We start from the raw sequence: 26955 nt of genomic DNA on the forward strand, positions 1-26955 counted from the left end.
GGAGGAGCACCAGTTATAAGATCAGGAGTACAAAGTAATCATCTAAGCTCAAAGCTTCAGCGCCGAAGAAGAAACCCTTATCTGGCTCGGAGTGTGCGGCCTTCCAGAATCCACCCTCCAAAATCCAGGTGATGTGTTGTCCACTTTGCCTCTCCTTGGTGGCCCAAAGGTGTCACCTTGGCACAAGGCAAACCGGTAATAGGTGCGTGGTGCAGGCTACGGCAGTCACATTTCACTAGTTCCCGGATTTGGGCTTAGGAACCAGGTAAGTAAGCTTAGTCGAGTTGTATAATGCTAGGAACATCTAAATCAAGAAGTGTGCCTTCAGCGCCTTCTGCACCCCGACAAGAAGACAGGAAGGAGCACGGACATCGGAGAGGAAGGAGAATCCGGGGCTGGCGGGGTTTCAGTTTGGGGGAACAGTTTCAGGTAGAGACGCTGGATAAAGTGGGGTCATTTAAGACTAGGGCGCGGCCGACTTGTCCTGGGAGCCGGGACGCCCCGCCCACAGGGCTGCGCGCCGTGCTGACGCGCCTGCACGTGGGGGCGGCCTACGGGCGGGGCCACGCCCACCCCGCCGCGTCGCTTCCGGCTCTGTCTAGGATTCCGCGCCTGCGCACTGCCGTCCGCCCCGCCCCCGTGGCCTCAGGGGCAGGAGCGGGAGATGGTGCTGTCTGAGCTGGCGGTTCGCCTCAACTGCGCCGAGTACAAGAACTGGGTGAAGGCGGGCCACTGCCTGCTGCTGCTGCGCCGCTGCCTGCAGGGCTTCGTGGGCCGGGAGATGCTGGCCTTCCACCGCGGCCTGCTCGCCTGCGCCCCCGGCCTGGGCCCGGGCGCCACCTGCCGCGGCGGCTCCAGGTGCAGCCCGCGCGCCCGCCAGGTGAGCATCCGGCCCGGGGCCTTGACCGCTGAGCTTCCCCGCCCCCCCCCTCCCGCCGCCCCATCCCCTTGCCCGCCCCCCACCCCCTCGTTCCGAGCTCAGTGTCCCTTGCCCTCCCTGGTGCGGGGCTCAGATGCCCAAACGCCTCTCCCTCCCCGCGCCCCCTGCAGTTCCAGCCTCAGTGTCAGGTGTGCGCGGAGTGGAAACGGGAGATCCTGAAACATCACACCAACAGAAATGGAGACGTCCACTGGGGCAACTGCCGGCCGGGCCGCTGGCCCGCGGACGCCTGGGAGGTGGCCAAGGTAAGCACCTGCGGCCTCTAGGGTGGGCGGGGGTGGCACCGCGGCTAGGAGTCACCCGGAGCCCGCGACCTCATCCACAGACGCAGAGAAACGGGGTGTGGAACCTCAGGGCTGGTGTGGGGCGGCTCCAGGCCGTTCTGTTGGACCCAGCCCGCTCTTGCTGCTGCCTGTCTGCGTCCTGGAGGCCCGGGAGTTGGCTGCTCCTGCTTGCAGAGCCGGAGGGAGGATCTGCAGGGGAGACGCTGGGACGGGATGGAGAGCGAGGGTCCCGGGCACAGGCACCGACTCAGCTTGGTTCTCGCGTCCCATGAGGACGGCGAAGTGAGCCAAGGCAGGAAGAGGCACCAGCACGAAGGCCTTTCAGTGCCCGTCTAGGGAATGGAACTCCGGAGATGGGGTCGGCAGCCAGATGGAAGGGTTCCATGAGACTTGTTTTCAGGTTTTGGCAGTTTGACTTACTAACTGGGCCAAGTGGGGAATTTGTGTTGTTGTTGTTGCCTTTTTGATGTTTGCCAGAAGCCGTGGAGGGGGTGGGGAGGCGCAGGCAGCATCCTTGCCAGCGAGCAGCGGGCACAGGCTCGGTGCCTGGGAAGCAGAAATCAGTCCCAGCTCAACTGCTGTGAAGTGACGTGGGGCCAGCCTCTGTTCCCTCCCCTCAAAAATGAAGTTGAACTGTATCAGCACCCCCAGACTTGGCTGTCATGGTCCCGGAAACCCACACACCTGCACCCCCGGCCCCATCTTTTCTAAGCCAACTCCTCCTTTCACCTAGACAAGAAAACACCTTAAAACTCCATCTTTTACTGTGACTGTCTCTCACCCGTTGGGTCTCTGTTGCTGCTATTATACCCTTGGAATTCTCTGGAAGCACAGGCCTCCTGTTTATGCCACTTGGCGTTGCTGTCACCTACAGACCTTCTAGTTCATATTCTGTCTAACCCCCTCCTCCTTTTTTCTCCCTTCTCTGAACTTGCCTGGCCCAACTCCAGCCCTGATGGCGCCATCGGCTGCTTCTGCCGAGAGGAAGAATCTCACAGGGAAGCTGACCGGTTTCACTTTCCGTTTTTCTCTTCTTTTTTTAATGAGCACCATTTATTGATTTATTTCTTTTCCCCCGCTCCCCGCCCCCCCCCTTTTGGCAACCATCAGCTTGTTCTCTATCTCTATGGGTCTGTTTCTCTTTTGTTTATTCATTTGTTTTTCTAGATGCCACATATAAGTGAGATCATATGGTATTGGTCTTTCTCTGACTTATTTCACTGAGCATAATACCCTCCAGGTCCATCCATGGTGTCACAAATGGCAAGAAGAAAACAGAAGCACTAATTCAAAAAGATATATACAGCCGAAACCGGTTTGGCTCAGTGGATAGAGCGTCGGCCTGCGGACTGGAGGGTCCCGGGTTCGATTCCGGTCAAGGGCATGTACCTTGGTTGCGGGCACATCCCCAGTGGGAGGTGTGCAGGAGGCAGCTGATCGATGTTTCTCTCTCATCGATGTTTCTAACTCTCTATCCCTCTTCCTTCCTCTCTGTAAAAAATCAATAAAATATATTTAAAAAAAAAAAGATATATACACTCCTAGGCTCATTCCAGCATGACTAGTAATAGCCAAGATAGAGAAGCACTGAGGTGTCTATCAGTAGATGAATGGATAAAGAAGATGGTGTGTGTGTGTGTGTGTGTGTACACAATGGAATCTTATTCAACAGTTAGAAAAATGAAATCTTGCCGGGCCAGGGTGGCTCAGTGGTTGAGCATCAACACACGAACCAAGAGGTCACCAGTTTCAGAGAGGAGGAAAGGGAGAGAGAGAGGAACATCGATATCACAGAGGAACATCAGTTGGTTGCCTTCTGCACGTGCCCTGACCATGGGTTGAACCCACAACCTTTCGTTATATGGGATGATGCGCCACCCAACTGAGCCACACCGGCCAGGGCTCCAAGCCTGCTGGCTTTATCTCTTTCCGAACTCTCACTGCCCTCTTTGCACCTGCACAGTCATTAGGAAATCCTCCTTCTCTCCATCTCTGTGTCACACTCTCGCCCCCTCCTTTTTATCCCCTCGCTAAACCCCTTGGGTGGCTTTCTGATGCCCTTAGAACAGCTGTGGGCAAACTATGGCCCGCGGGCCGGATCCGGCTGTTCTATCCGGTTCTCTTGCTCTCCCCTCCGTTCCTTTACTTTGAATTTATATTAGTTCACACAAACACTCCATCCATGCTTTTGTTCCGGCCCTCCGGTCCAGTTTAAGAACCCATTGTGGCCCTTGAGTCAAAAAGTTTGCCCACCCCTGCCTTAGAACAAATCCCAGACCCCTTTCCAGAGCCAGGAGGGCCCGGCGTGATCTGGCCCTTGTTTATTCCTCCACCCTCACCTCCTCCTCCTCCTGGGCGCAAACACAGCAGGCGGCAGCGAGAGGCAGGAGGTGTGTTTCACAGAGTTTAACACGTGGGGCACCCGGTATGCGCCATAGTTTTAAGCAGCAGCTTTCCGAGGCAGCACACCCTCCCTGTCGGCTCCTATTTCTAGAGAAAGGGAATGATCACTAGAATAAAACGCCGTTGTGCAAGAGGCAGGTTCACAGTGGCGAGAAAATGCCAGACGGAACGTGCGTTGTAGCGGGAAAGAAAACTATACCTGGTCTTGCTGAAACCAGTTTGGTTCAGTGGATAGAGCGTCGGCCTGCGGACTGAAGGGTCCCGGGTTCGATTCCGGTCAAGGGCATGTACCTTGGTTGCGGGCACATCCCCAGTAGGAGGTGTGCAGGAGGCAGCTGATCGATGTTTCTCTCTCATCGATGTTTCTAACTCTCTATCCCTCTCCCTTCCTCTCTGTAAAAAATCAATAAAATATATTTTTTTAAAAAAAAAACAAAAAAAACCTACCTGGTCTTGAGGCAACTAAGTCTCCTCTAACTGTTTTCCTCTCTGCAACAGCTGGAGTAATAAGCAGAGCTTCTCCTTCCTTGGAATTCGTTTGCGATGCTCTAGCGCAGTGGTCGGCAAACTGCGGCTCGCGAGCCACAGGCGGCTCTTTGGCCCCTTGGGTGTGGCTCTTCCACAAACTACCACGGCCTGGGCGAGTCTATTTTGAAGAAGTGGCGTTAGAAGACGTTTAAGTTTAAAAAATGTGGCTCTCCAAAGAAATTTCCAGTCAGGGCAATAGGGGCCATTTCTTAATTACATGAGGCTCAGGTGTGGGGTCCCCCACCATCAGGAACACGGCCCCGACTCTCTCCCCCGGGTGCGTTGGCGCCTGGAGCAGCCCTGTCGGAGGCAGTGCTGTCGCTTGCCTCCTGAAATGTGTTTGTTTTCAGGGGAACTCGTTATTTTATTGAGAGTTCTCATTGCACGTAGTTTCTCATATGTCATCTTTTCCAGTCCCTTGGCAGGCATGTACTCCTGAGCTGCTTAGCTTGGTGAAGTTGTTGCCTTCAGATGTAAATTTGGCAATATTTCAGGAAAGAAATGTGCCCCAGCCTTGCGATAGCACCATTTGGGGCGTTTGTGCCAGAAAATGCTGTAAAAGGCAAGATCATGCTAGAACAGGCCCTTCTGCTGTCATCTAGGGCCGTGGTCGGCAAACCGCGGCTCGCGAGCCACATGCGGCTCTTTGGCCCCTTGAGTGTGACTCTTCCACAAACTACCACGGCCTGGGCGAGTCTGTTTTGAAGAAGTGGCGTTAGAAGAAGTTTAAGTTTAAAAAATGTGGCTCTCCAAAGAAATTTCAGTCGTTGTCCTGTTGATGTTTGGCTCTGTTGACGAATGAGTTTGCCGACCTCTGGGCTAGGGCCTCCAACCCCAGAGCTCCATCTAGAGCTTTACTCGCATTAACTTCCTTAATTGTCGCAACACACTTCGAGGTACATGAGAACAGTTGTCCCCGTTCACTGAGGAGGGCTCTGAGGGTGAGGAACTTGGCCAAGGTCACACAGCTGCCGAGTGGCAGAGCTGGGATCTGAACCCAGCCCTGTCCCCCACACTCCAAAGCCCACAGCCTTAACTTTATACCACTGTACTGAATTTTCTCAAGTCCTTTTAGTGTCTGACTATTATTTAAAAATTTTAAATCTCCTCCTTTAACAACTCAGCCACTGACACTTCAGTAAGGCAAAGAAACACGGTGCTTTCTACCCATGCTTCCTGCCGATAGGCTGTTAAGAAAGTACAGAAAACCAGCTGTGTGAAATGTTTAAGTATCTCTCAGAGCAGAGACACAGATAGAACAGCCCTTTCGTTACTGCCCTTGGCCCCGGCTCAGCCGTCACCCTGTTTCCTGTTTCTCGGGAAACAGACACGTGACATGGGCCCCAGTAGCTCACGGGCTTGGAGGAAACTCGGGTGCCCCTCGCCTCTCCCTCCCACAGGCCTTCATGCCCCGCGGACTGGCAGACAAAGCAGGACCCGAGGAATGTGATGCAGTGGCTCTTTTAAACCTCATCAACTCCTGCGATCACTTCATGGTTGATCGAAAGAAAGTCACGGAGGTAAGAGCTGTCCGATTTCAGTCCATACAGTGCGAGTCAGTCACGTGTGTCCTATGGAGCCAGCTGAGAAACACCCGGGGATGCTGAAGCAGCGCGCAGGCGCAGCACACAGCCCCCTCCCCAAAACACCGATGGGCAAAGAAACCTAGACTTGACTTCAGAGCTGGCGCTGCTCAGCGGGTTAGTGCGGCTCACATGCCGTCACCTGCTGGGATGTCCAAGATCTCCTGCGCAGGCGCGGTCAGGAGACTGGCCTTCTGTTCTTCCTAACGAATGCTTCCTGACAACTCGCTGTTGTGCCTTTTGCCCTAAACTAGGTGAGCCTCGCATTTCTCTTCTGTGTTCTACCATAAACAGAAGCCAAGTTATTTTCACTGTTAAAAACTATGCATGCCAAAACCAGTTTGGCTCAGTGGATAGAGCGTCAGCCTGCGGACTGAAGGGTCCCGGGTTCAATTCCGGTCAAAGGCATGTAACTTGGTTGCGGGCACATCCCCAGTAGGAGGTGTGCAGGAGGCAGCTGATCAATGTTTCTCTCTCATCGATGTTTCTCTCTATCCCTCTTCCTTCCTCTCTGTAAAGAATCAATAAAATATATTTAAAAAAAAAACTATGCATGCAGAGCAATGCATCATTCTGTTCATTGTATGGCAGCATTTGAGTCCTGCCCTTCTAAATTTCATTGTCATGCCCGGCCAGCATGGCTCAGTGGTTGAGCGTTGACCTATGAACCAGGAGGTCATGGTTTGATTCCCAGTCAGGACACATGCCCCTGTTGCGGGCTCCATCCCGTATGTGGGCTGTGCAGGAGGCAGCCGATCCATGATTCTGTCTCATCATGGATGTTTCTATCTCCCTCCCTCTCCCTTCCTCTTTGAAATCAGTAAAAGTATTTTTTTAAAACTTTTAAAAATTTAATTGACAAGACCAAGTTACATAGAACGGGAGAAAACAGGAACACTAGTGAATAAAGGCCAGAATAGATCACTATGTCAGATTTCCTTGGAGATTTAGACAGATTTCTCTCTTTCATCAGAGAACAGCTGTACGCAGTTATTACTCTGAGGGGCACTGAGAGAGTGCATGTGAGTGGAGTATTTATAACATGTAGAGAAAATGCATGGATATTCTGCTAGGTTGCCAGCGCTAAAAGAACTGAGAAGCCCCTATGACATCAGCAGAGACAAAAACGATCACAGTGCGGAATTGACCCCTGTGCTCTCTCTTAACAAAGATGTGGAATGTAGAGAGCCTGGGAAGGCACATGGGCATTTCTTTAAATTGTCAGCTGAACCCAAGGCAACAGGCAAAGCCACGCCCTGGGAACACACTTTGCCAAAAAGGCAAGGGTGTTATCAGCTTGACCTTCATTTCAGCCCAGGTGTTGGGAAGTGGGTTTTGATATGTAAATCCAGTCAAGCACCAGGAATGCTCGGGCCTACTCAAGAATGTAAATAATCTCCTTGTCTTGACTTTTGGTGAAACTTCCTGGTATGTGGGGGTATAAAATAAACAAGATGCATCGGCTCTGGGTCACTGTCTCTCCAGCAGAAGAGGGCAGCGGTCCACCCGGTTCCCAGCTTTTCCCTTCCGTTTTGTGTCTTGTCTCTTTCTTTTATTTCTCAATCCCCAGCTCCTCTACTCAGGAACTGGACCCGCTCGCTCTCTAGCCGCGCTGGACGTGGAAAAGAGAGAAATATTTTTACATCAGTGGAAGGCTTTCCATGCATTAATGAACACATTAGACAGCACCATCTGTCTTAAAACACACGCTAAAGTTACTCTTCCATCATGGTTTCCACAACAGAAAGCTCCCTTGGTCCAGCTTCCTGGGGTTCCAGCGATAAAGGATTTTTGCATTTTCTGCTTCAGCCTTGGGTGTGCGCAGAGCCGCCAGCCAATACTCTTGCTCCTCGGCAGGTGGTTTCCAGTTGAGGGATGTGGGGGTTTGTAAGAGACAGCCCAGCCAGTCACAAGCTTTCAGGGACTAAGGATAGTTGTAGGCTTGTATTTCTTTCCCTGATGAATTTATTATTCAAGTGGCAGGGGGTCGAACATAACAAAAAGCCTTTCTGCAACTTTTCTTTTTTAAAAGAAAAATAGGTTTTGTTCTTTTTATTGATTTCAGAGAGAGGAAGGGAGAGGGAGAGAGAGAACCGTGGACCGGCTGCCTCCTGCACGCCACGCACTGGGGATGGAGCCCACAACCCGGGCCTGTGCCCTGACCTGGATGGAACCCTGAACTCCTGGTTCACAGGTCGATGCTCAACCACTGAGCACGCCGGCTGGGCTGCAACTTCCTTTGAAACTACAAAAATGTCAGTTTACCGCACTGTTTGACTTGGAAGGCTTTTACCTTCTTCTGTCTTTCTGTAGGTGATTAAGTGTCGTAACGATATCATGCACTCTTCAGAGATGAAGGTATCTTCTATGTGGCTTCGAGATTTCCAGACAAAGATCCAAAATTTTCTGGATGAATTCCAGAATATCCCAGAGATTGTGGAGGCATACTCCAGAATAGAAGAGGTAAAAATTAGGTTGAACACTTCTGGCAGAAAGAACTAAGGGGAGCCCTAGCCGGTGTGGCTCAGTGGATGGAGCGTCGGCCTGTGCACTGAAGGGTCCTGGGTTTGATTCCCAGTCAGGGCACATGCCCGGGTTGTGGGCTCCATCCCCAGGAGAGGGTGTACAGGAAGCAGCCGATCCATGATTCTCTCTCATCGTTGATGTTTCCATCTCTCTCTTTCTCTCCCTTCCTCTCTGAAATCAATAAAATATATATATTTTTTTTAAAAAACTAAGGGGAAAAAGTAGCCACAGTCACTCATTTAGAATTTGAAGTTTATTAGATTTAAATGAAAGTTTAGCATGTAAACAGGGGAAAACATGTTGATATGAAATCTAGAATTGTACTGGGCCAAGACGCTTTTCTGTGGTCCCAGGATGTTATTAAAATGGGTCCAGTCAGTGATAATTCATTATGAATGAATTCTTCGAGTCATCCAGTGGAATATCTTTTTCACTCAATCAGTCCATCTATTTGTTCGGCATTCCAACAGCTGTTGACATCGGACTGGGCCGTGCTCATCCCCCAGGAAGATCATCGCGATGGGTGTGACTACCAAACAGGCATTTACCTGAGTGAGAGCCAAGTCAGGGAAATCGAAATGGAATTTCTAAAGGAAAAGCTTCGAGAGATTTATCTTCAAGCAAAAGAGCAAGAGGCGTTGCCGGAAGAGGTAAAAAAAATAAAAAGCGCTGTGTCCTCTGTGTGAGTGAACAGACAGAGACACCAGGGAGGAAGAGCAGCTAATTTTAGCATATTACCAGCCATGTTTCTGGTTTATAAGACAAGTAACTTGCAGAAATGAATACCCTTTTGGCGCAGATGAATATTACCTGTAAACAGTTCTTTTCAGTTGGTCAGCACACAGTTCAGTGCCTGATGTGTGGCAAGGAGTGGAACCACACGGTGAGGCTGCCACAGAGCTCTGAAGAGCGGTGCAGGAGAGTCTGTGAGTGGGGGTGGGGGTGGGAAAAAAAGGCTTAGCTGAGAAGGTGCTGTTGAGCTGGGAATAACGGAAGCAGCTCAGAGTTTGACAAATTGGCAAGAGAAGCAGGGCGTTTTGGGCAGAAGGAACAGCACCTGTCAAGGCAAGAAAGCAGCTTGGGCCCAGCCGGTGTGGCTCAGGGGTTGAGTGTCGATCTATGAACCAGGAGGTCACAGTTCAATTGCCAGTCAGGGCATGTGCCCACGTGGTGGGCTTGATCCCCAGTAGGGGGCATGCAGGTGGCAGCCGATCCATCATTCTCATCATTGATGTTCCTCCCTCTCTCTCTCTCTCTCTCTCTCTCTCTCTCTCTCTCTCTTTCTCTCTTTCTCTCTTTCTCTCTTTCTCTCTTTCTCTCCCTCTCCCCCCCACTCCCCCTCCCTCTTTCTGAAATCAATATTTTTCAAAAAGAAAGACTAGCTTGGGCCTGGACAGTGACAAGGTGAGCATTGGAGGAGGCATGATGAGATGTGAGGCGGTCGGGTAGGTTGAAGCCATACTTTGAAAGATTTTCTGTGCTTCACCCAGGGGTTGGGCCTTATTCCCAGAAAGTGGTAGGGAGCCGACAGGTTTCTGGTTTTTTCAATCCTCACCTGAGGATACGCTTATTGATTTTAGGGGGGGAGAGAGTGGTGCCCTCCTGGCACACCATAGTTATTTTAAATGATGAATAAGACTGTCACATCTTCTGTTTTCTAAGTCCCCGGGCTTCATCTCGCTTTGTTTGAAAATGCGTGGAGCCAGCCCCACTTCTCTCCCTGCTGAAGCAGGGTTGAGCAAGAGGAGGCAACCAGGGGCTCGGGATCACGGCCCCGGCGGCGTCCGGGGTCCCCTCTTCCCTCTTGAGCGAGCCGCCGTTCTTTCCTGTTTGTGTAACAAAGAGCAGAACACACCAGCGGCAGCACGCTCAAGCCGGGAGTCTGTGCGAGCCGCGAGCTGCAGGGGAACCTGGCCATCACTTGATCACAGCCCGTGCGTTACGCGCGAGGCAGCAGCCCCAGGAGCAGGCTCTGGCGGGTGTGAGGCTGCCGGCCGGGTCTGAGGGCTGGCCAAGGGTGCCCACGCTCTGGCCCTGGGCCTCTCATGCCTCACTGCATCTTGTGTCACCGAAGAGCTGGCGACCGTACACTTCAAACCCTCATTATCTCTGTTTCCCAGGAACAAATTGGGGTTAATGGGCTTGTTCTCCGGGTCCCAAGTCTCTAGATAGGGTTGATAAGTTCTCATTTCGCATGCTTTTGTTCAGTAGACCATGGCATTTCTCTTGCTGTTTCCATTGATCAAAATGTAAATTCAGATGGATTGGCATGTTATCTCTAAGAAGCTGAAGGTTGGCTTTCCATGATGTGTGGAACTTGACCTCGTTGTGGAAGTTCAGTCCCAGATACGGTTATCCATGTTCTCCAGGATCAGTCTCCAAAGGCAGATGATTCGATAGACCACCTTTCAGTGGCTCTAAGATGCCATCAATTGTAAGACACAACATTGATTCTGTTACTTCTAAGACAGAGAAAAAATGCTGCCAATTTATTGTAAGACACTCAGAGGTAAGATGCATTCTCATTTGAGATGTTAAACCAGGAAGAAACAACAACACATCCATCCAGGAGTGAAGTGTGGTGATGGTGCTATGAGCACAGGACTTTCCTGTGAGTATTTAATAAGACCTGTTTCTGGTATTCGGTAAAACACTGGGAGTCGGGGTGGAAAGCCACGTTGAGGAGGAATGGCTCACGGTGGTAATTTAGTGTGACGGTTCCCAGAATGCCTCACGGAGCTCATGGCAGAGAGAGCTCATCATGTCAATTCTACTCTGTTCGATGATGAGCCGTAATGATATACACCGAGTGGCCCGATGATGATGACCTCTGAACGCATAATAATCTGGCTACTCAGTGTGTGTGTGTGTGTGTGTGTGTGTGTGTGTGTGTGTGTGTGTGGCCCGGTGCACGAAATTTGTGCACATTAAAAGGGGATTAATTAGAGGAACTAATTTAATATTGCTATTTGCCCTTGCTCTATAATAGAAGTGTCAGAGATGAAAGAAAATTAGTCAAATGTATATGAAAACCTTCCTCCTGTCAGAGTATGGGGCGCACCACGGGACCCAGAGTCAAGTCCCCGCCCACCCACATGCACCACAAAATTGCGGGATACCCAGACCTGGCCGCACTCCCCCCCCGCCCCCATTGGGCTAGATCCAGACCCGGCCAGTCTCACACTTATAAAGCCCCGCCGGGCAGGGGAGGTAGCCTCAGGTCCTCTAGCCCAGCGCCAGGACGGGGGGGTGGCCTGAGATCCCCCAGCCCAGACCAGGCGGGGTGCATGCCTTGTGGGGGACACGGCCTGAGATCCCCTGTCAAGCCCCACTGGGTCAGGGGCATGGCCTGAGGTCCTCCGTCAAGCCCCGCCAGGCAGGGGGCGCGCAGCCTCGGGTCCCCCGTCAAGCCCCGCTGGGCGGGGTGAGGGGGGCACAGCCTGAGTTCCCCTGACCCAGCACTGGGGGTACACCTTGAGGTCGCCCATCAAGCCCCACTGGGTGGGGAGCATGGCCTGAGGTCCCCTATGAAGGCCCACCAAGCAGGGGGGCGCAGCCTCAGGTCCCCTGGCCCGGTGCTGGGGCGGGGGGTGCGGCCTGAGGTCCCCCGGCCTGGTGCTGGGGTGGGGGGTGCGGCCTGAGGTCCCCTAGCCCAGCACCAGGATGGGAAGCGCACCTTGAGGTCCCCCACCAAGCCCCGCTGGGTGGGGGGCATGGCCTCAGGTCCCCTGGCCTGGCGCCGGGGCAGGGTTCGCAGCCTGAGGTTCCCTGGCCTGGTGCCAAGGCGGGAGGCATGGCCTGAGGTCCCCTAGCCCAGCACCAGGACAGGAAGCGCACCTTGAGGTCCCCTGTCAAGCCCTGCCGGGTGGAGGGCATGGCCTGAGGTCCCCTGTCAAGCCCCATGGGGGCGGGGGAGGGCGTAGCCTCAGGTCCCTGCTGATTGCTTGTTAAGGCTCCTTAAGGGAACTTGGCCTCAGCTGTGGGTGCAGCCATCTTTGTGATGGAGTGATGGTCACTTAGCATATTCCCTCTTTATTAGATAGGCTATTAGAGGCCCGGTGCATGATTTTGTGCATGGGTGGGGTCCGGCCAGCCTGGCCAGGCGGAGGGGACATGGGCAGTTGGCCGGTCTGCCTGCTGGTCAAACTCCTGGTTGAGGGGACCATTTGCATATTAGCCTTTTATTATATAGGATGCACAGTGAGTGGCCAGATTATTATGCGTTCAGAAGTCACCATCATCTGGCCACTCCGTGTATAACGTTATCAAAGGGGCTCCCCGGAACACACTGTGCGTGTGTAACTGTGCTCGTAAATTGCGCTCTGCTTCAGAGCCGTGGGGAGCAGCCACCGACCAGCTCCCCGGGGACATGTGTGGCGTGTGGCCGCCAAGGGCCGTCTGCCGCAGAGCTCGGCTGCCACCCAAGCGCCCTTCGCACAGCCCTGCTGGCCCCCCGTGCTCTGTTTGGGCCTGGCAGTTTAACATTCAGCGGAAGAACATTGAGCGCAGTCAGTGGCTAAAAAAACAGGGAAGAACTTGTGCGTTCTGGAAATGCATTACTGATCTCAAAAGCCCCGGTGAGGGCCCCCCTCCGTGCAGCGTGTGTGGCGCCCAGACCCAGCCAGCGTGTCCCAGGCTCTGCGGGAAGGGCCCTGGGGGGTGCTTCCAGAGCACCAGGCACAGCAGCGAGCGCTCACAGTGCGGTGCCCACGGCGTGCTGTGTGCTGGGGAAGCGTGACTGGGGTAATCTTCATTTTACGTGTTTATGGTTTCCAGATTTATTCTTTAAAGCCCAGGTGTCCTTCAGGAGCTGTGGGCTTGTTTCCAGCCGTGTCATAAACAGCTCCAGCTGAAGGGCGTCCCCGTGTGCTTCCTAGCCTCCTCCCCGGCCCTCCCTGCTCCCTGTTCATCGTACGACATGCCACAGCCCGTCTTCCCGTCCCTTCCGTGCCCGGCAGACATCGTCCCACGCCTCTGGCTCTTTCCTTCGCTCACATCGCAGTCACCTGAGTGCTTGCTGAGTGCCCCCCCCAGACCTGCATTGGAATCAATCATGTGCACCCTAAACTTTAAGGGCCCCCTTCCTGCTAGGGGTAGGGCACTCCACCACTTTTCTTCATTAGATTTAGATCTCCCTGACTTAGCTTTTAAATGGGCTTGGAGTTCCCCATTTAAAGAACTTCATCAGCCCTAGCCGGTTTGGCTCAGTGGATGGAGCGTCGGCCTGCTGACCAAAGGGTCCCGGGTTCGATTCTGATCAAGAGCATGTACCTCGGTTGTAGGCTCCTCCCCAGCCCAGGGCTCCTGCAGGAGGCAACCAATCGGTGTGTCTCTCTCACATCGATGTTTCTCTCTTTCTCTCCCTCTCTCTTCCACGCTCCCTAAGAATCAATGGAAAATATCCTCCAGTGAGGATTAACAACAACAACAAAACTTCATCATACCCCAAGATACAAGTCACTCTCACCTTTCTCATAAGCACAGCGACCAGCCCTTGGTACACTTTCAGGCTGCTGTTCTGTGAGTGCTTGTATTTAAGTGTCTGGAAGTATGTTGCTGGTGGGAGTTTAAATTGGTACAACCTCGGTAGATGGAAGTTTCGGCACAATCTATGAATGGAACAGAAAACCCCATCAGAATTAAAACTGCCTTTCACTTTTAAAAACATCCTGCAATAGACTCGTCGCTTATGCAGAATGGCACATATACAGCATTATTGGTTTTAACAGAAGGTTCGAAATAAAACGTTAAAATGTGAAACTTCCAAAACTGAAATATTACTCAGCCATTAAAAAAATAGAACGAGGGCACTCTTTCTAATCTGAGGTCAGAAAGATCCGCGGAAGAACAGTGTCTAGTACGCTACCATTTATATTTTTTTTAAGGGTGTGAAATGTAGACATGTGCCCATGTGGAAAAGCATCACTGTGGTCGCTCTGGGGAGGAGCGAGGTGACTGAGCACAGAGGTTTGGGAGAGGACCTGTCGTTTACCTTGTACCCTTATGCTCATCTTGAAATTTGTACCTGCACATGTATTCCTATTAAATACTAGAGGCCCGGTGCACAAAATTCGTGCATGGCAGGGGGTCCCTCAGCCCAGCCTGCACCCTCTCGCAATCCAGGACCACTGGCTCCTAACTGCTCGCCTGCCTGCCTGCCTGATTGCCCCTAACCCCTCTGCCTGCCTGCCTGATTGCCCCTAACTGCTCTCCTGCCTGCCTGATCGCCCCTAACAACTCACTTGCCTGATGCCCTAACTGCTCACCTGCTGGCCTGATCACCCCTAACCACTTTGCCTGCTTTCCTGATAGCCCCTAACCACTCGCCTGCCTGCCTGATCACCCCTAACTGCCTCTGCCTTGGCCTCTGCTGCCATGGCTTCATCAGGAAGGACGTCCAGAATGATGTCTGGAAGGTTGTTCAGCTGTTCAGTCTAATTAGCGTATTACACTTTTATTATTATAGATACATGCACAGATACTTGCACATATATAGGGTGTCTCAAAAAATGTATACACGCACTGAATAATTATAAAGGCAGTGTTTATTAAAATACATTTCACTTTCAGAAGTGAGCTGTTCAAGTGTGTATACATTTTTGGGACACCATGTATGTCTTTATATGTATGGATGTATATATTTAATAGTAATACATGTATAGGTATGAAATTCAAAATGAAAGGGCTTCATTTTATTTTTATATATACATGTATATCACGTCTATGTATAAATGTGTGTATGTATAAATGTCCCCAACTTACAATGGCTTTACTTACGATTTTTCGACTTCACAATGGCGCAGCACAGGTAATGTGTTTCGATAGAAACCACACTATGAATTTTCATCTTTTCCTGGGCCAGCTGCAGTCAGATGATCTTGCCCAGCTGCAGGCTGATGTAGGTGCTCTGAGCACATTCAAGGTGGGCTAGGCCAGTGGTCGGCAAACTCATGAGTCAACAGAGCCAAATGTCAACAGTACAACGATTGAAATTTCTTTTGAGAGCCAAAAACCGACTTCGGCGCATGGGCCACGAAGTTTCAATCGCACTGTACATGCGCGCCCGCACATGGTATTTTGTGGAAGAGCCACACTCAAGGGGCCAAAGAGCCACATGTGGCTCGCGAGCCGCAGTTTGCCGACCACGGGGCTAGGCTAAGCTGCGATTCTCGGTAGGTTAGGTGGATTAAATGCATTTTGGACTTCCATTTTCCATTTACAATGGGCTTAGCAGGATGTGACCCCATCGTAAGTTGAGGATTATCTTTGTGTGTTGTGTGTATGGCCCTTGCGTACAGATGCAAGAAGTTTTTAAAAAGTTTGAGGAGGCCCGGCCAGCGTGGCGCAGTGGTTGAGCATCGACCTGTGAACCAGGAGGTCACGGTTGGATTCTTGGTCAGGGCACATGCCCCGGGTTGCAGGCTTGACCCCCAGTGTGGGGAGCGATCAATGATTCTCTCTCATCATTGATGTCTCTGTCTCTCTTTCCCTCTCTCTTCCTCTCTGAAATCAATAAAAATACATTTTTCTAAAAAAAGCTTGAGGAGGCAAGCAAACACTCCGTTGTGTGGCCCAGAACCAGCTAGCCTGAGCTTTTTTTTGTTTGAGTAGAGGATGCTTTATTTTTATTTATTTTTTATTTTTAAATATATTTTATTGCTTTTTTACAGAGAGGAAGGGAGAGGGAGAGAGAGTTAGAAACATCGATGAGAGAGAAACATCCATCAGCTGCCTCCTGCACGCCCCCTACTGGGGAGGTGCCTGCAACCAAGGTACATGCCCTTGACCGGAATCGAACCCGGGACCTTTCAGTCCGCAGGCTGACACTCTATCCACTGAGCAACACCAGCCAGGGCGAGGATGCTTTGTTTTAAGGGTTGGTTTGGTTTGGCTGTGGACAGGCGGCTGTAGCCACGGTTTCTGTCTGTCTCTCTTGAATCCCGAGCCCATCAGGTCCTCTGACTGTACATTCTGTGGTTTCTTTCTGCAGATCCTAACTCGACTGGAAGCGGTGAGAGAATTTCTAAGAAACAATGAGGATCTTCGGAGCGGTCTTTCAGAGGATCTGCAGAAGCTGGACAGCCTGTGTCTGCAGCATCAAACACTGGACGCAAAGGGGTCTGGGGCACAGGCAGCCGCAGGGGAGGCCTGAGGTGAGCTTAGGATCTGACGTTAAATAAGCACAGAACAGCCTCACCCCTCTGATGTCGCGTCTCTGTGTCGGGTCACAGTGGACACACAGTCCCCCCAAGGCTTCCCTGTCCTATTGGAGAGAGAGGGCCCCGGACTCGGTGCTCTCTCCAGGTGGGGGTTCCCGCGCCCGCTCTGTAGCCACATGTGCCTGAAGGTGCTGGTCTGGTCTTAAGTGAGTCAGCCTCATGCCATGATCAGAAAGCATGGCAGCCCTAATGGTGCCTCCGGTGCCCCGCTCCCAGCTGTGGTGTTCACAGCAACTTGTTAATTTCCATAAGAAAACCCCATCAAAAGAAATAACTTCGGTATTTTAGTTTCTTCCCCCGCCAATAAAATTAAATATCTTCTCTGATTTTAGCTTGCCCTTGGGCCAAACCAGACCTGTTCTTTGAAAGTCAGTGCGAGCTCTACTGCCCGGAAGGTGTTCGATACTCATGCCAAAACTGTCATCCGGGGCTTTTCGGAGTTTTTGCTTTTGTTTGGTCTTGTTACTATTCAAAAGGTGGTGGTGTTCTCTGGTCCTGAACTCTGGCTGCTGAGCGCAGGCAAGGCTGCGTGTGGCCAGCCTGTGTGAAGGCTCATGCAGAGCCCTCTGCCCCCTTGCAGACCCGTCCTGCCCCCCCACACCCCTCCTTCCTGAAAGTCTCATTCATGAGGAGGCCCAAGGCGCGAGCTGTGTGTCAGAGTTGAGATAGAAATCCTTCCTTTCTGGAAGAAGGCAAGAAAGAAATGTCCCGAAAGGCCATTTTCTAGCCATTTCCCATTAGTTCCGGAACTGGTAGCCTGAGGCAGTAGGACAAGAAGGTGGGTCCATGCTGGTCAGGGCCGGGCTGGAGAACAGTAACTTGACTGACCGAAGTGGGGGGGCGGCGGGGAGCGGGGAGGTCGCAGGTCAGCGTCACAAACGAATGTTGGGAAAAGGTCCCCAGTTGCTGGCACTTAGGAAAACTAAACTGCCTTAACAGTCACAGCTCTTCTGCTCACTTAGATCCTACGTGCTGAGCGCCGGCCTGGCCCTCCTGCGATCCACGAATATTCTTTGAAGGGTCCACCAGATGGCTTAGGAGTGTTCATATGTAGATGTACATGTCAGTTACACTGTCACCTAAGCCTCGTCCCTCTTTAGGAGATTTAAGAATTAAATTTCAACATTCTGATGGAAATTCGTTTTCTTTTCAACAGATTCACAAATTCATTCATACTTCCTCTATCCCTTTTACCTGAGATGTCTTCCACTTCTGACTGTTCCCGTGCATTTCTGGAGCTGTGACACAGCTGTCCCATTCCCGCTGTGGTGCTTAGCTGGCCATGTTGCCTCTGAACCTTCAGGGACAGAATTGCCACGGTCCCCGCTGCCCAGGTCCTAGCCGCCTGGAGGAGTGGCCCAAGTGAAGCTGAGCTCTTGCTTCCTCGGCTGCCCATCAAGGATGTGATCTGGCCCTGGCCGGTGTGGCTCAGTGGATAGAGCGTCGGCCTGCAGACCAACGGGTCCCGGATTCGATTCTGGTCAAGGGCACGTACCTTGATTGCAGGCTCCTCCCCGGCCTGGGCCCTGGTCAGGACTCGAGCAGGAGGCAAACAATCCATGTGTTTCTCTCACCTCAAAGTTGCTCTCTGTCTCTCCCTGAAAAAAAAAAAAATCAATGGAAAAATAACCTTGGGTGAGGATTAACAAGCAAAACCAATTTTTTTTAAAAAAGGAAAAAATTTAAAAATGGATATGATCTGTAGAGAAGGGGCAAGGATGGGGGCGGGTGTTCAATGTAAATATTTTTACATTAAAAGGCACTTAATGTAATTTTATAAAACCTAGATATATGCACATGTGCCTGTAACTTCCTGCTTGAATCTTTCTTGTTACTCTTTTTTTTGGGGGGGGGGGGAGGGGGTTGTTTTTTTTTGTGCCGAAACCTGGGAACGAACCATGCTCTTTGGTCTTTAATCTTACATTTTCTCTCCCTTCATTTTCTGGCATTCCTTGAGATGACTTCAGTAGTAAAGAAACAAAAATTTTCATTCATCTTACAACTCCCCCCAAACTAAGAAACCCTGCAGTATTTTCTAGCTTCTAGATATAAGATACCAAACTTGGCACCAAATTAAATCTTGATTCACTAACCAATTTTAGACCTCGTTTCCAACTTTAGGGACTTTGGGGTTATGAACACTTTATTTTCATACCTGTCACATCTAGTTAGCTTTTCCTTATCTATTCAACAAACATTCATCAATGTCAACCACGTGCCAGGCGTGGAATAAATGCAGATGTGAGGATTTTAAAGGTACAGACGATGGCCTCTGAGCTTTCATCTTATTGGATTTAATGGCCGCTCTGGTAAATTACGACACTGTTCAGAAAACTATACTGGCAGCATTTGATTCCACTGAAATTGAAACGAAGGAAGACATTCCCAGAGAAGGCTTAAAGCAAATGTGATGGATACAGGGACATGACCTGTGGTCCTCCTACAAACCTGTGCGTGTGGGAACAGTACGCACCGTAGGGTAGTCCCAGAATTGGCAGCCAGCCATGGGGGGGAGAGGAGAACTGGTTAAGTAAGTGACAGCACAGCCATGCTGCAGAGTATTACGCAGTTGGTAAAAAGGAGAGAATGAGCAAGTGCTGCCATGCAGTCCTATGGAATACTCTGAGACATGTTAATAGAAAAGCAGAATGTTAGCCATGGTAGCATGCTATGGAACTTCGTATACTATCTAATAAAAGAGTAATATGCAAATTAACCATCACTCCGCTACACCCACCAGCCAATCAGGAGGGAATATGCAAATTAACTCACCCAAGATGGCGGTTAGTTTGCATATCCAGGAACAGAGAGAAGACTGAAGACAGCTAGAAGAAGGAAGCCAAGCATTGCAGAAGGGAGCAAAGTTGCAGAGAAGCAAGCAAGCGGGGCTGCAGAGAAGGGAGGGAAGCAGGCAGGGCGGGGGAGAAGGGAGGGAAGCAGACCGCCGCAGGAAGCCCTATTGCAGGAATCTTCCTGCAACGGACCTCTAGTTTTAAAATAACAGGTCTGGAAAGTTGGGTGTTTTTCCCAAGCTTTTTGGCTGTTACCTCTGCGAAAGGAATTGGGGTTGAGGGGGTGGTTCGAAGAAACTGGGCTTTTCTACTTTGTATACTCCCGTGTGACATTTTTACAACATACACTCATGTCCTTTGTAATTTTTTTTGTTTAAAATTTTATATTTCAGAATAAAGAGACATGAACAATATGAATCCAAACAGTCATGGGTCACATTTCCTCTAATCTGTCGCAGCCTCCATTTTTGTAGGGGTCAGCTCCACCTCAGGGTATTCCTTAGCTGTCAAGGTCAGAAGCAGCCCCGGAAGTGGCTGCTCCCTCCCCTCCCCCAAGGCTTTGTTTGATCTCGCAATGCCTTGTTTTCATCCAGCAATACCATGCTCTCAGCCTCTCCCTGGGACACGATACGGTGGTTCATGGTTTTGAAAGAATTAGAGGAGCCTGGCTGGTGTGGTTCAGAGGTTGAGCGTCGACCTATGAACCAGGAGGTCACAGTTTGATTCCCGGTCAGGGCACATGCCAGGGTTGGGGGCTCCATCCCCAGTGTGGGACGTGCAGGAGGCAGCCGATCCATGATTCTCTCTCATCATTGATGTTTCTATCTCTTTCTCCCTCTGAAATCAATAATATATATATATGTATATATAAAAGAATTAGAGGAGAAAAATGGTTTTAGCATTATACACTGAGTGGCCAGATGATTATGATCTCTGAACGCATAATAATCTGGCCACTCAGTGTACATCCTATATAATAAAAGGCTAATATGCAAATTGTCCCCTCGACCAGGAGTTCGACCAGCAGGCAGGCCAGCCAACTGCCCATGTCCCCTCCCCCTGGCCAGGCTGGCCGGATCCCACCCATGCACAAATTCATGCACCGGGCTTCTAATACACACACACACACACACACACACACACACACACACACACACACACAAACTGAATGGCCAGACTATTATGCGTTCAGAGATCATCATCATCTGGCCACTCAGTGTAGTTGGAGAGAGATGGCAGTTCTTTGGATTTTAGCCTGCGCTTTGCCAGGAAGCTCAGAGGACCTCAGCAAGAACTCGGAACTTCTTAAACTCAGTGTAAAACACAAAATCTGGGAAATAACAAGCATGTGTCAGTAACAGAAACTTCAGGAAAAATAACTGCCAATTCGGAAAATGTTATTGGCCTCATAAAGTCCTGGTAGGGATCTGTAGACAGTTTCAGTTAAATTGCAAAGGCCAGGAAGGATTATGTTTGAGAGTTTGGGGACATTATGAAATTATTTTACCCCAATGATTTGAAAGGTTCATTTTTATTAAAGTATTAATCATTTGTATGACTTTCAGCATGAATACCCCAGGCGACAAAGGGTTAGATCTCTTAGTTGGGTGCGCATACTACAAATTGGATCCTGTGAGGGAAGACTGCATTGGAGTAGAGGTGTCATCTTTCGGGTGATTTTCTAATGGCTTTGCCCACTGGATTATAAATGTAGAGTGAGGAAATTCTCAGCAGGCAGAACCCCCTTTTCTCTTACCAGGTTAATTAGAAACCTACCTGCTCTGAAATGTGTTCAATAGACAGTGGCCTTTTATTGAAATCTAATACTCAACTTACAAAATACATTCTGTAAGACAAATCTAAAAATATTAATTTCTACTCCCATCATAGCGAAGGGGAAAATCCTTCAAAGTTTTAATAAAAATCTTGATACAGGTTATGATTCATTTCAGAACTGTAAGAACAGCTTTTTATTACTGCATGGGAATTTTTATTTCAGAGCCGTGGGATGGGGGGGGGGGGAGGAGCCAGCCTAGGGTGGCCCCCAATGAGGGGCACCTCCTGGTATTCCCACGCTTGCATGGTCCTCTCATGGTGTACCATGGTGTACATCACCTCTCAGATTAAGCTGTGGGAAACCAGAGCTTCCTTCTTGGGCTTCCTCTCTCTCAGAACACCTGCTGTGGGGGAAGCACGTGGGGAGCCCTGTGGCCCACCGGGCACGGAACTGAAGCCTCCTGCAAATTGTGAGTTTGGAAGTGGGGTTCTCTAGCCCCAGGCAAGTCTCCAGAGGCTGCAATCCCAGCGGACAGCTAAGAGACCCTGAGCCAGTGCAAGCACCCAGCTAAGCCACTCCCATTCCTGACCCTCAGAAATTGGGAGAGAATAAATATTTAATTTTTTATTAAAAAAAACATTTTTATTGATTTCAGAGAAGAAGGGAGAGAGAGAGAGAGAAACATCAATGATGGCAGAGAACCATGGATCGGCTGCCTCCTGCACGCCTCACACCAGGGATCAAGCCCACAACCCAGGCATGTGCCCTGACCGGGAATTGAACTGTGACCTCCTGGTTCATGGGTCAACCCTCAACCACTGAGCCACGCCGGCCGGGCTTTTAATTTTAAATGTTTGTTTAAAGCTAAGTTTGGGGATGGTTTGTTACACAGCAATAGATAATACACTATCGTTTTCCAGAGTTTGGCCCGCCCACCATGTAGAATGTGAAATGCAGCCCTGACCGGTTTGGCTCAGTGGATAGAGCGTCAGCCTGCGGACTGAAGGGTCCCGGGTTCGATTCCGGTCAAGGGCATGTACCTTGGTTGCGGGCACATGCCCAGTGGGGAGTGTGCAGGAGGCAGCTGATCGATGTTTCTCTCTCATCGATGTTTCTGGCTCTCTATCCCTCTCCCTTCCTCTCTGTAAAAATCAATAAAATATATTTAAAAAAAAAAAAAAAAGAATGTGAAATGCAGAAAGTGCCTACAAAGAGGATTCTGCTTAGATGCGTTGGGAGACAGAGGAGTGTCTTCCAGAGTTCCACTAATGTGCCTGTCTTGTCCCAAACCTGACAATTTCAGAAACTTTAAAGATGTGCTTTTTAATGGATTTGTATTGATTTTAGAGAGAAAGGAACATCAACTTGTTGTTCCACTTATTTATGCATTCATTGGTTGATTCTTTTATAAAAATTTTTTATTGATTTCAGAGAGGCAGGGAGAGAGAGAGAGAGAGAGAACATCAATGATGAGAGAGAATCATTTATTGGCTGCCGCCTGCACTCCCCCTACTGAGGATGGAGTCCGCAACCCGGGCCTGTGCCCTGACCGGGAAATGAACTGTGACCTCCTGGTTCATAGGCCGATGCTCAACCCCTGAGCCACGGCGCTGGGCCATTGGTTGATTCTTGTATGTGCCCTGACTTGGGATGGAACCGGAAACCTTGGTGCGAGTCAACACTCTAGCCCAGTGGTCGGCAAACTCATTCGTCCACAGAGCCAAATATCAACAGGACAACGATTGAAATTTCTTTGGAGAGCCACATTTTTTAAACTTCAACTTCTTCTAACGCCACTTCTTCAACATAGACTCGCCCAGGCCGTGGTATTTTGTGGAAGAGCCACACTCAAGGGGCCAAAGAGCCGCATGTGGCTCGTGAGCCGCGATTTGCCGACCACTGGTCTAACCAACTGAGCTACACAGCCATTGAATAGAAGCAGGGTTTCAGCAATCTTAAACACATACATTGGGGTTCCCCAGTGGACCACTCTGGAACGTCCTGCATCCTGCAGAGATAGGGAGAGACTCGGGATCAAATCCTGAAGGGCAGCCTCTGCTGTGGCCTCACCCCCACAGCCCCACACTCTCTCTTCCCCTTCTCCCCCGCTCCCTGGTTTAAGAAAACTGTAACACCCATGAGACCCCTAGGGGTATAATCTGGGCTAATACTGTTAACCACGGACCCTCAACGCCAGCATAGCTAGTGTTCACCACAGGGTGATAGGTTAACCAGCTTTACAAACTGCATTCCTCCCATTTTTAGGCATGAGGAGAAGAGGAAAGGATTGTGATTTTGTCACTTTCATTTTCTAGTTTAGGTATCTAGACTCCAGGGTTGATAACAATTGACCTCAGAGTTGTTTAGCCTGTTTCCATGGAAGATTCTAGAATTGCTCTGTTGCCAAGAGATTCTAGATTCTCTTAGTAAGTACTCCTTAAAAGTCTAAACTGGATTTCACCGAGTTCGTTTAAACTCACTTCCAAGTATTTCCATCAGTAGAAATAGTCCCAGACTTTTTTGGTGTGAAGAGATGTGTGGCTCTCCCAAGGTTTTAAAAAGCCACGTGTGCTAAGCATCCTTATTTGACACCCAAAACAGGTAACAAAAACATATTCCCAAGAGAGCTTTAAGAAAATAGAAGAAGCAATGAGTTAGCCCTGGCTGGTTTGGCTCAGTGGATAGAGCCACGGCCTGTGGACTGAGGGTTCAATTCTGGTCAAGGGCACATGCCTGGGTTTCGGGCTTGATCCCCAGTGGGGGGCATGCAGGAGGCAGCTGATCCATGATTCTCATCATTGATTTCCATGTCTCTCTCTCATCATTGATATTTTTTATCTCTCCCTCTCTGAAATCAATAAAATTTTTTTTGTTTTTTTAAAATATATTTTATTGATTTTTTACAGAGAGGAAGGGAGAGGGATAGAGAGTTAGAAACATCGATGAGAGAGAAACATCGATCAGCTGCCTCCTGCACACCTCCCACTGGGGATGTGCCCGCCACCAAGGTACATGCCCTTGACCGGAATCGAACCTGGGACCCTTCAGTCCGCAGGCTGACGCTCTATCCACTGAGCCACACCGGTCAGGGCAATAAAAATGTTTTTAAAAAAGAAGCAATGAGTTAGATACATAATTTGAAGTACCTTTCATTCAGTCTTTCTTCCCCATACAAAACTAACCCTCGAGTTGCAGGTCCCATGAAAACAACCAATCTACCCCCTCACTTTCTACAAAACCCTTTATGTCCAGATCAAGAAAGAGGTGACACTTGGTGTCAGTTCTGTGCGATTTTTTATTAACCAAACTGCAGGTTTCAATGAGATTTGCACTGTTTTAGAGTCAAAACCGAACTTTTCCTTCGTCTTTAGGAAGAATAATTGTTCAGCGCTTGCAAGCTGCAAAGATTCAACCAATCTCATTCCGGGGCCTGCAGGTTGGGGCTGGCGGCCACCTAGTCGAAGCTGACATAAATGCAGCACTCAATGGCAGTGGTGGCGGCCTCGGTGCGGGTGTTGGTGCCCTCGGTGCGGGTGTTGGTGCCCTCGGTGCGGGTGTTGGTGCCCTCGGTGCAGGTGTTGGTGCCCTCGGTGCGGGTGCCGGTGTCAGCAGCTTCCTTAACGCCGCCGCCGTAGCGGTGGATGAGCAGGCGGCTGCCCTGCACGCTCTGCGCCATCACGTTGGCGCCATGACACGCCATGAGCAGCCGGTTGCGAGGCTGCACGCGGTGGGCGAAGCGCATGAAGGCCAGTGAGTAGAAGATGAGCGCCGTGGTCATGCGGCCGCTGATGATCTCTGGGGACGCCTTCATGTCCCGAAAGGCGGCCAGCGGCAGGCCCCAGTTGGCCAGGGGACCCCAAAAGTGTGTGCTGGTCACATAATCGCGGAACTCCTTGGTCTTCACGTGGTCCAACGCCTTCCGCCACAGCGCCGCCATCGCCGCGGGGGTCACCGAGCAGCGGGAGCGCCAACGGACGCCCAGCCAGCTCACAATGACGTGGGCATGGAGACCGCTGCCAAGGCCTCGCGCCTCAGCCGGGCTGCCGTCAAGTGCAACACACAGCACAAGCCGTTGTCGTGTGTGCGCCTTTGGGGGCGGGATCATGGCCTCGCTTTTGCGACTGCCGTAAAGCGAGGCAGACAGCACGTGCCGCTGTACAGGCGTTAGTGCGGGGCAGGAGCCTTAATGCGGCTGCCGTAAAGCACGTCGGGCAGCACGTGCTGCTGCTGTGTGTGCCTGTGGGAGCCCGAGCAGGGCCGAATGCGCGTGTGCGTTGCACGTCTGTGTGTGCCCTTCTAGCAAAGGCACCCACCGTGCTGTGGCCGCCTTAAAACTCTCAAGGCTCCCCTTAGCCCCGGCAAGGTGACAGTTTGGCTGCCCGCGTCTCCTCAGCGCCACAGACGGAAACTTGGCTTGTTCCGTTTGTGGACGGCGTTGATGGAAGCGGATACGAAATTCTTCACCCAGGTAAACACTGTAGTCCTTACACAATTTGCCCCAGTGTTACTTGCAGACATAGTTACAGGTCACCCCGAAATATTCCAGATCTGGCTCCTAACAAGGACATTCTCCTAACTTAATCACCATACAATAATCCCGTCAGATACTTAACATTTAGAATAGTACTTTCTCTACTGTGCAGCGCACATTTACCTTTCAGTTTTATGGCTGTGTTTAAATTTTATTTATTTTTAATGTTTTTATTGATTTCAGAGAGGGAGAGACAGAGAGAATCATGGATGGGCTGTCTCCTGTACGCTCCCCACTGGGGATGGGGCCCACAACCAGGCACGTGCCCTTGACTAGAATCGAACCGTGTCAGTCAGGATTCACATTTAGTTATTAGATTAATCTCTTACATTAATCTCCTTAATCTAGAATAGTTCTACAGTGTTCTTTGTCTTTAGTGACATTGGCATTTTATTTTGTTGATTTGAGAGAGACAGACAGACAGACAAGCATCAATTTGTTGTTCCACTCATTTATGTGTTCATTGGTTGATTCTTGTGTGTGCCCTGACTGGGGATCAAACCCACAACCTTGGCATATCAGGATGATACTCTAACTTGAGCTATCCGGCCAGTGATGAAAATTCTTAATGACAAAACTGATTATTTTCCCAGTGTTTTCTACCGTTTCCAATACAAATACTTGTTGAAAAATAATTAAGTATACATTGAAATACTAATACTTTAAGTAGTGATTTATAAATAAGCCCATTGTACCTTTAAAAGTTATTACATTCAGTCTGTTCATTTATATCCCAAACATTTCACATAAATATATAGACTAGAGGCCTGGTGCACGAAATTTGTGCACAGGGGGGGGGGTGTGTCCCTCAGCCCAGCCTGCACCCTCTCCAATCTGGGACCCCCACCAGGATCGGGCCTAAACGGGCAGTCGGACATCCCTCTCACAATCCAGGACTGCTGGCTCCCAACTGCTTGCCTGCCTGCCTTCCTGATTGCCCCTAACCGCTTCTGCCTGCCAGCCTGATCACCCCCTAACCACTCCCCTGCCAGCCTCATTGCCCCTAACTGCTCCCCTGCCAGCCTGGTCACCCCTAACTGCCCTCCCCTGCAGGCCTGGTCCCCCCGCAACTGCTCTCCCCTGCAGGCCTGGTCCCCCCGCAACTGCTCTCCCCTGCAGGCCTGGTCACCCCTAACTGCCCTCCCCTGCAGGCCTGGTCACCCCTAACTGCTCTCCCCTGCAGGCCTGGTCACCCCTAACTGTCCTTCCATGCAGGCCTGGTCACCCCTAACTGCTCCCCTGCCAGCCTGGTCACCCCTAACTGCTCTCCCCTGCAGGCCTGGTCCCCCCGCAACAGCCCTTCCATGCAGGCCTGGGTCGCCCCCAACTTCCCTCCTCTGCCGGCCTGGTCGCCCCTAACTGCCCTCCCCTG

General features: G+C 50.6%; 2 protein-coding genes across 6 annotated transcripts; one reads left to right on the top strand and one right to left on the bottom strand.

The window, feature by feature from the left end:
• The first annotated feature begins 634 nt into the window (after positions 1–634).
• On the top strand, positions 635–18303 carry LOC308240552 (uncharacterized protein CXorf38). Of its 5 annotated transcripts, none has more exons than XR_013959809.1 (8): positions 635–880; positions 1051–1185; positions 5556–5675; positions 8052–8201; positions 8735–8914; positions 9638–9668; positions 16255–16417; positions 17640–18261. XR_013959809.1 is itself a non-coding variant. In XM_080653724.1 (8 exons), exons 1-7 carry the CDS (start codon positions 665–667, stop codon positions 16414–16416), a joined length of 990 nt encoding a protein of 329 aa, XP_080509850.1. In that variant the 5' UTR covers positions 635–664; the 3' UTR covers position 16417; positions 17640–18267. The 5 variants fall into 5 exon arrangements, 4 of the variants coding, with proteins under 4 accessions (XP_080509850.1, XP_080509851.1, XP_080509853.1 ...); XM_080653724.1 differs by having other exon boundaries at positions 9642–9668; positions 17640–18267; XM_080653725.1 differs by lacking the exon at positions 9638–9668 and having other exon boundaries at positions 17640–18303.
• Positions 18304–24506: 6203 nt separating this feature from the next.
• Positions 24507–25157, bottom strand: MPC1L (mitochondrial pyruvate carrier 1 like; the record flags this gene model as incomplete). Its single annotated transcript, XM_080653226.1, has 1 exon — positions 24507–25157. The coding sequence occupies one exon, from the start codon at positions 25155–25157 to the stop codon at positions 24507–24509; it is 651 nt and encodes a 216-aa protein (XP_080509352.1).
• Positions 25158–26955: the final 1798 nt, after the last annotated feature.

Source organism: Plecotus auritus, assembly GCF_963455305.1.
Source record: "Plecotus auritus genome assembly, chromosome: X".
NCBI classification, from domain to species: Eukaryota; Metazoa; Chordata; class Mammalia; order Chiroptera; family Vespertilionidae; genus Plecotus; species Plecotus auritus.

What these genes read in the sequence shown, in the direction of transcription:
- LOC308240552 (XM_080653724.1), top strand. Translation starts at nt 665, where the DNA reads ATGGTGCTGTCTGAGCTGGCGGTTCGCCTCAACTGCGCCGAGTACAAG. An exon ending in ACGCCTGGGAGGTGGCCAAG is followed by an intron (nt 1,186 to 5,555) that starts GTAAGCACCTGC and finishes TCCCTCCCACAG; the next exon opens with GCCTTCATGCCCCGCGGACT. An exon ending in AAGAGGCGTTGCCGGAAGAG is followed by an intron (nt 8,915 to 9,641) that starts GTAAAAAAAATA and finishes TCAAAAAGAAAG; the next exon opens with ACTAGCTTGGGCCTGGACAG.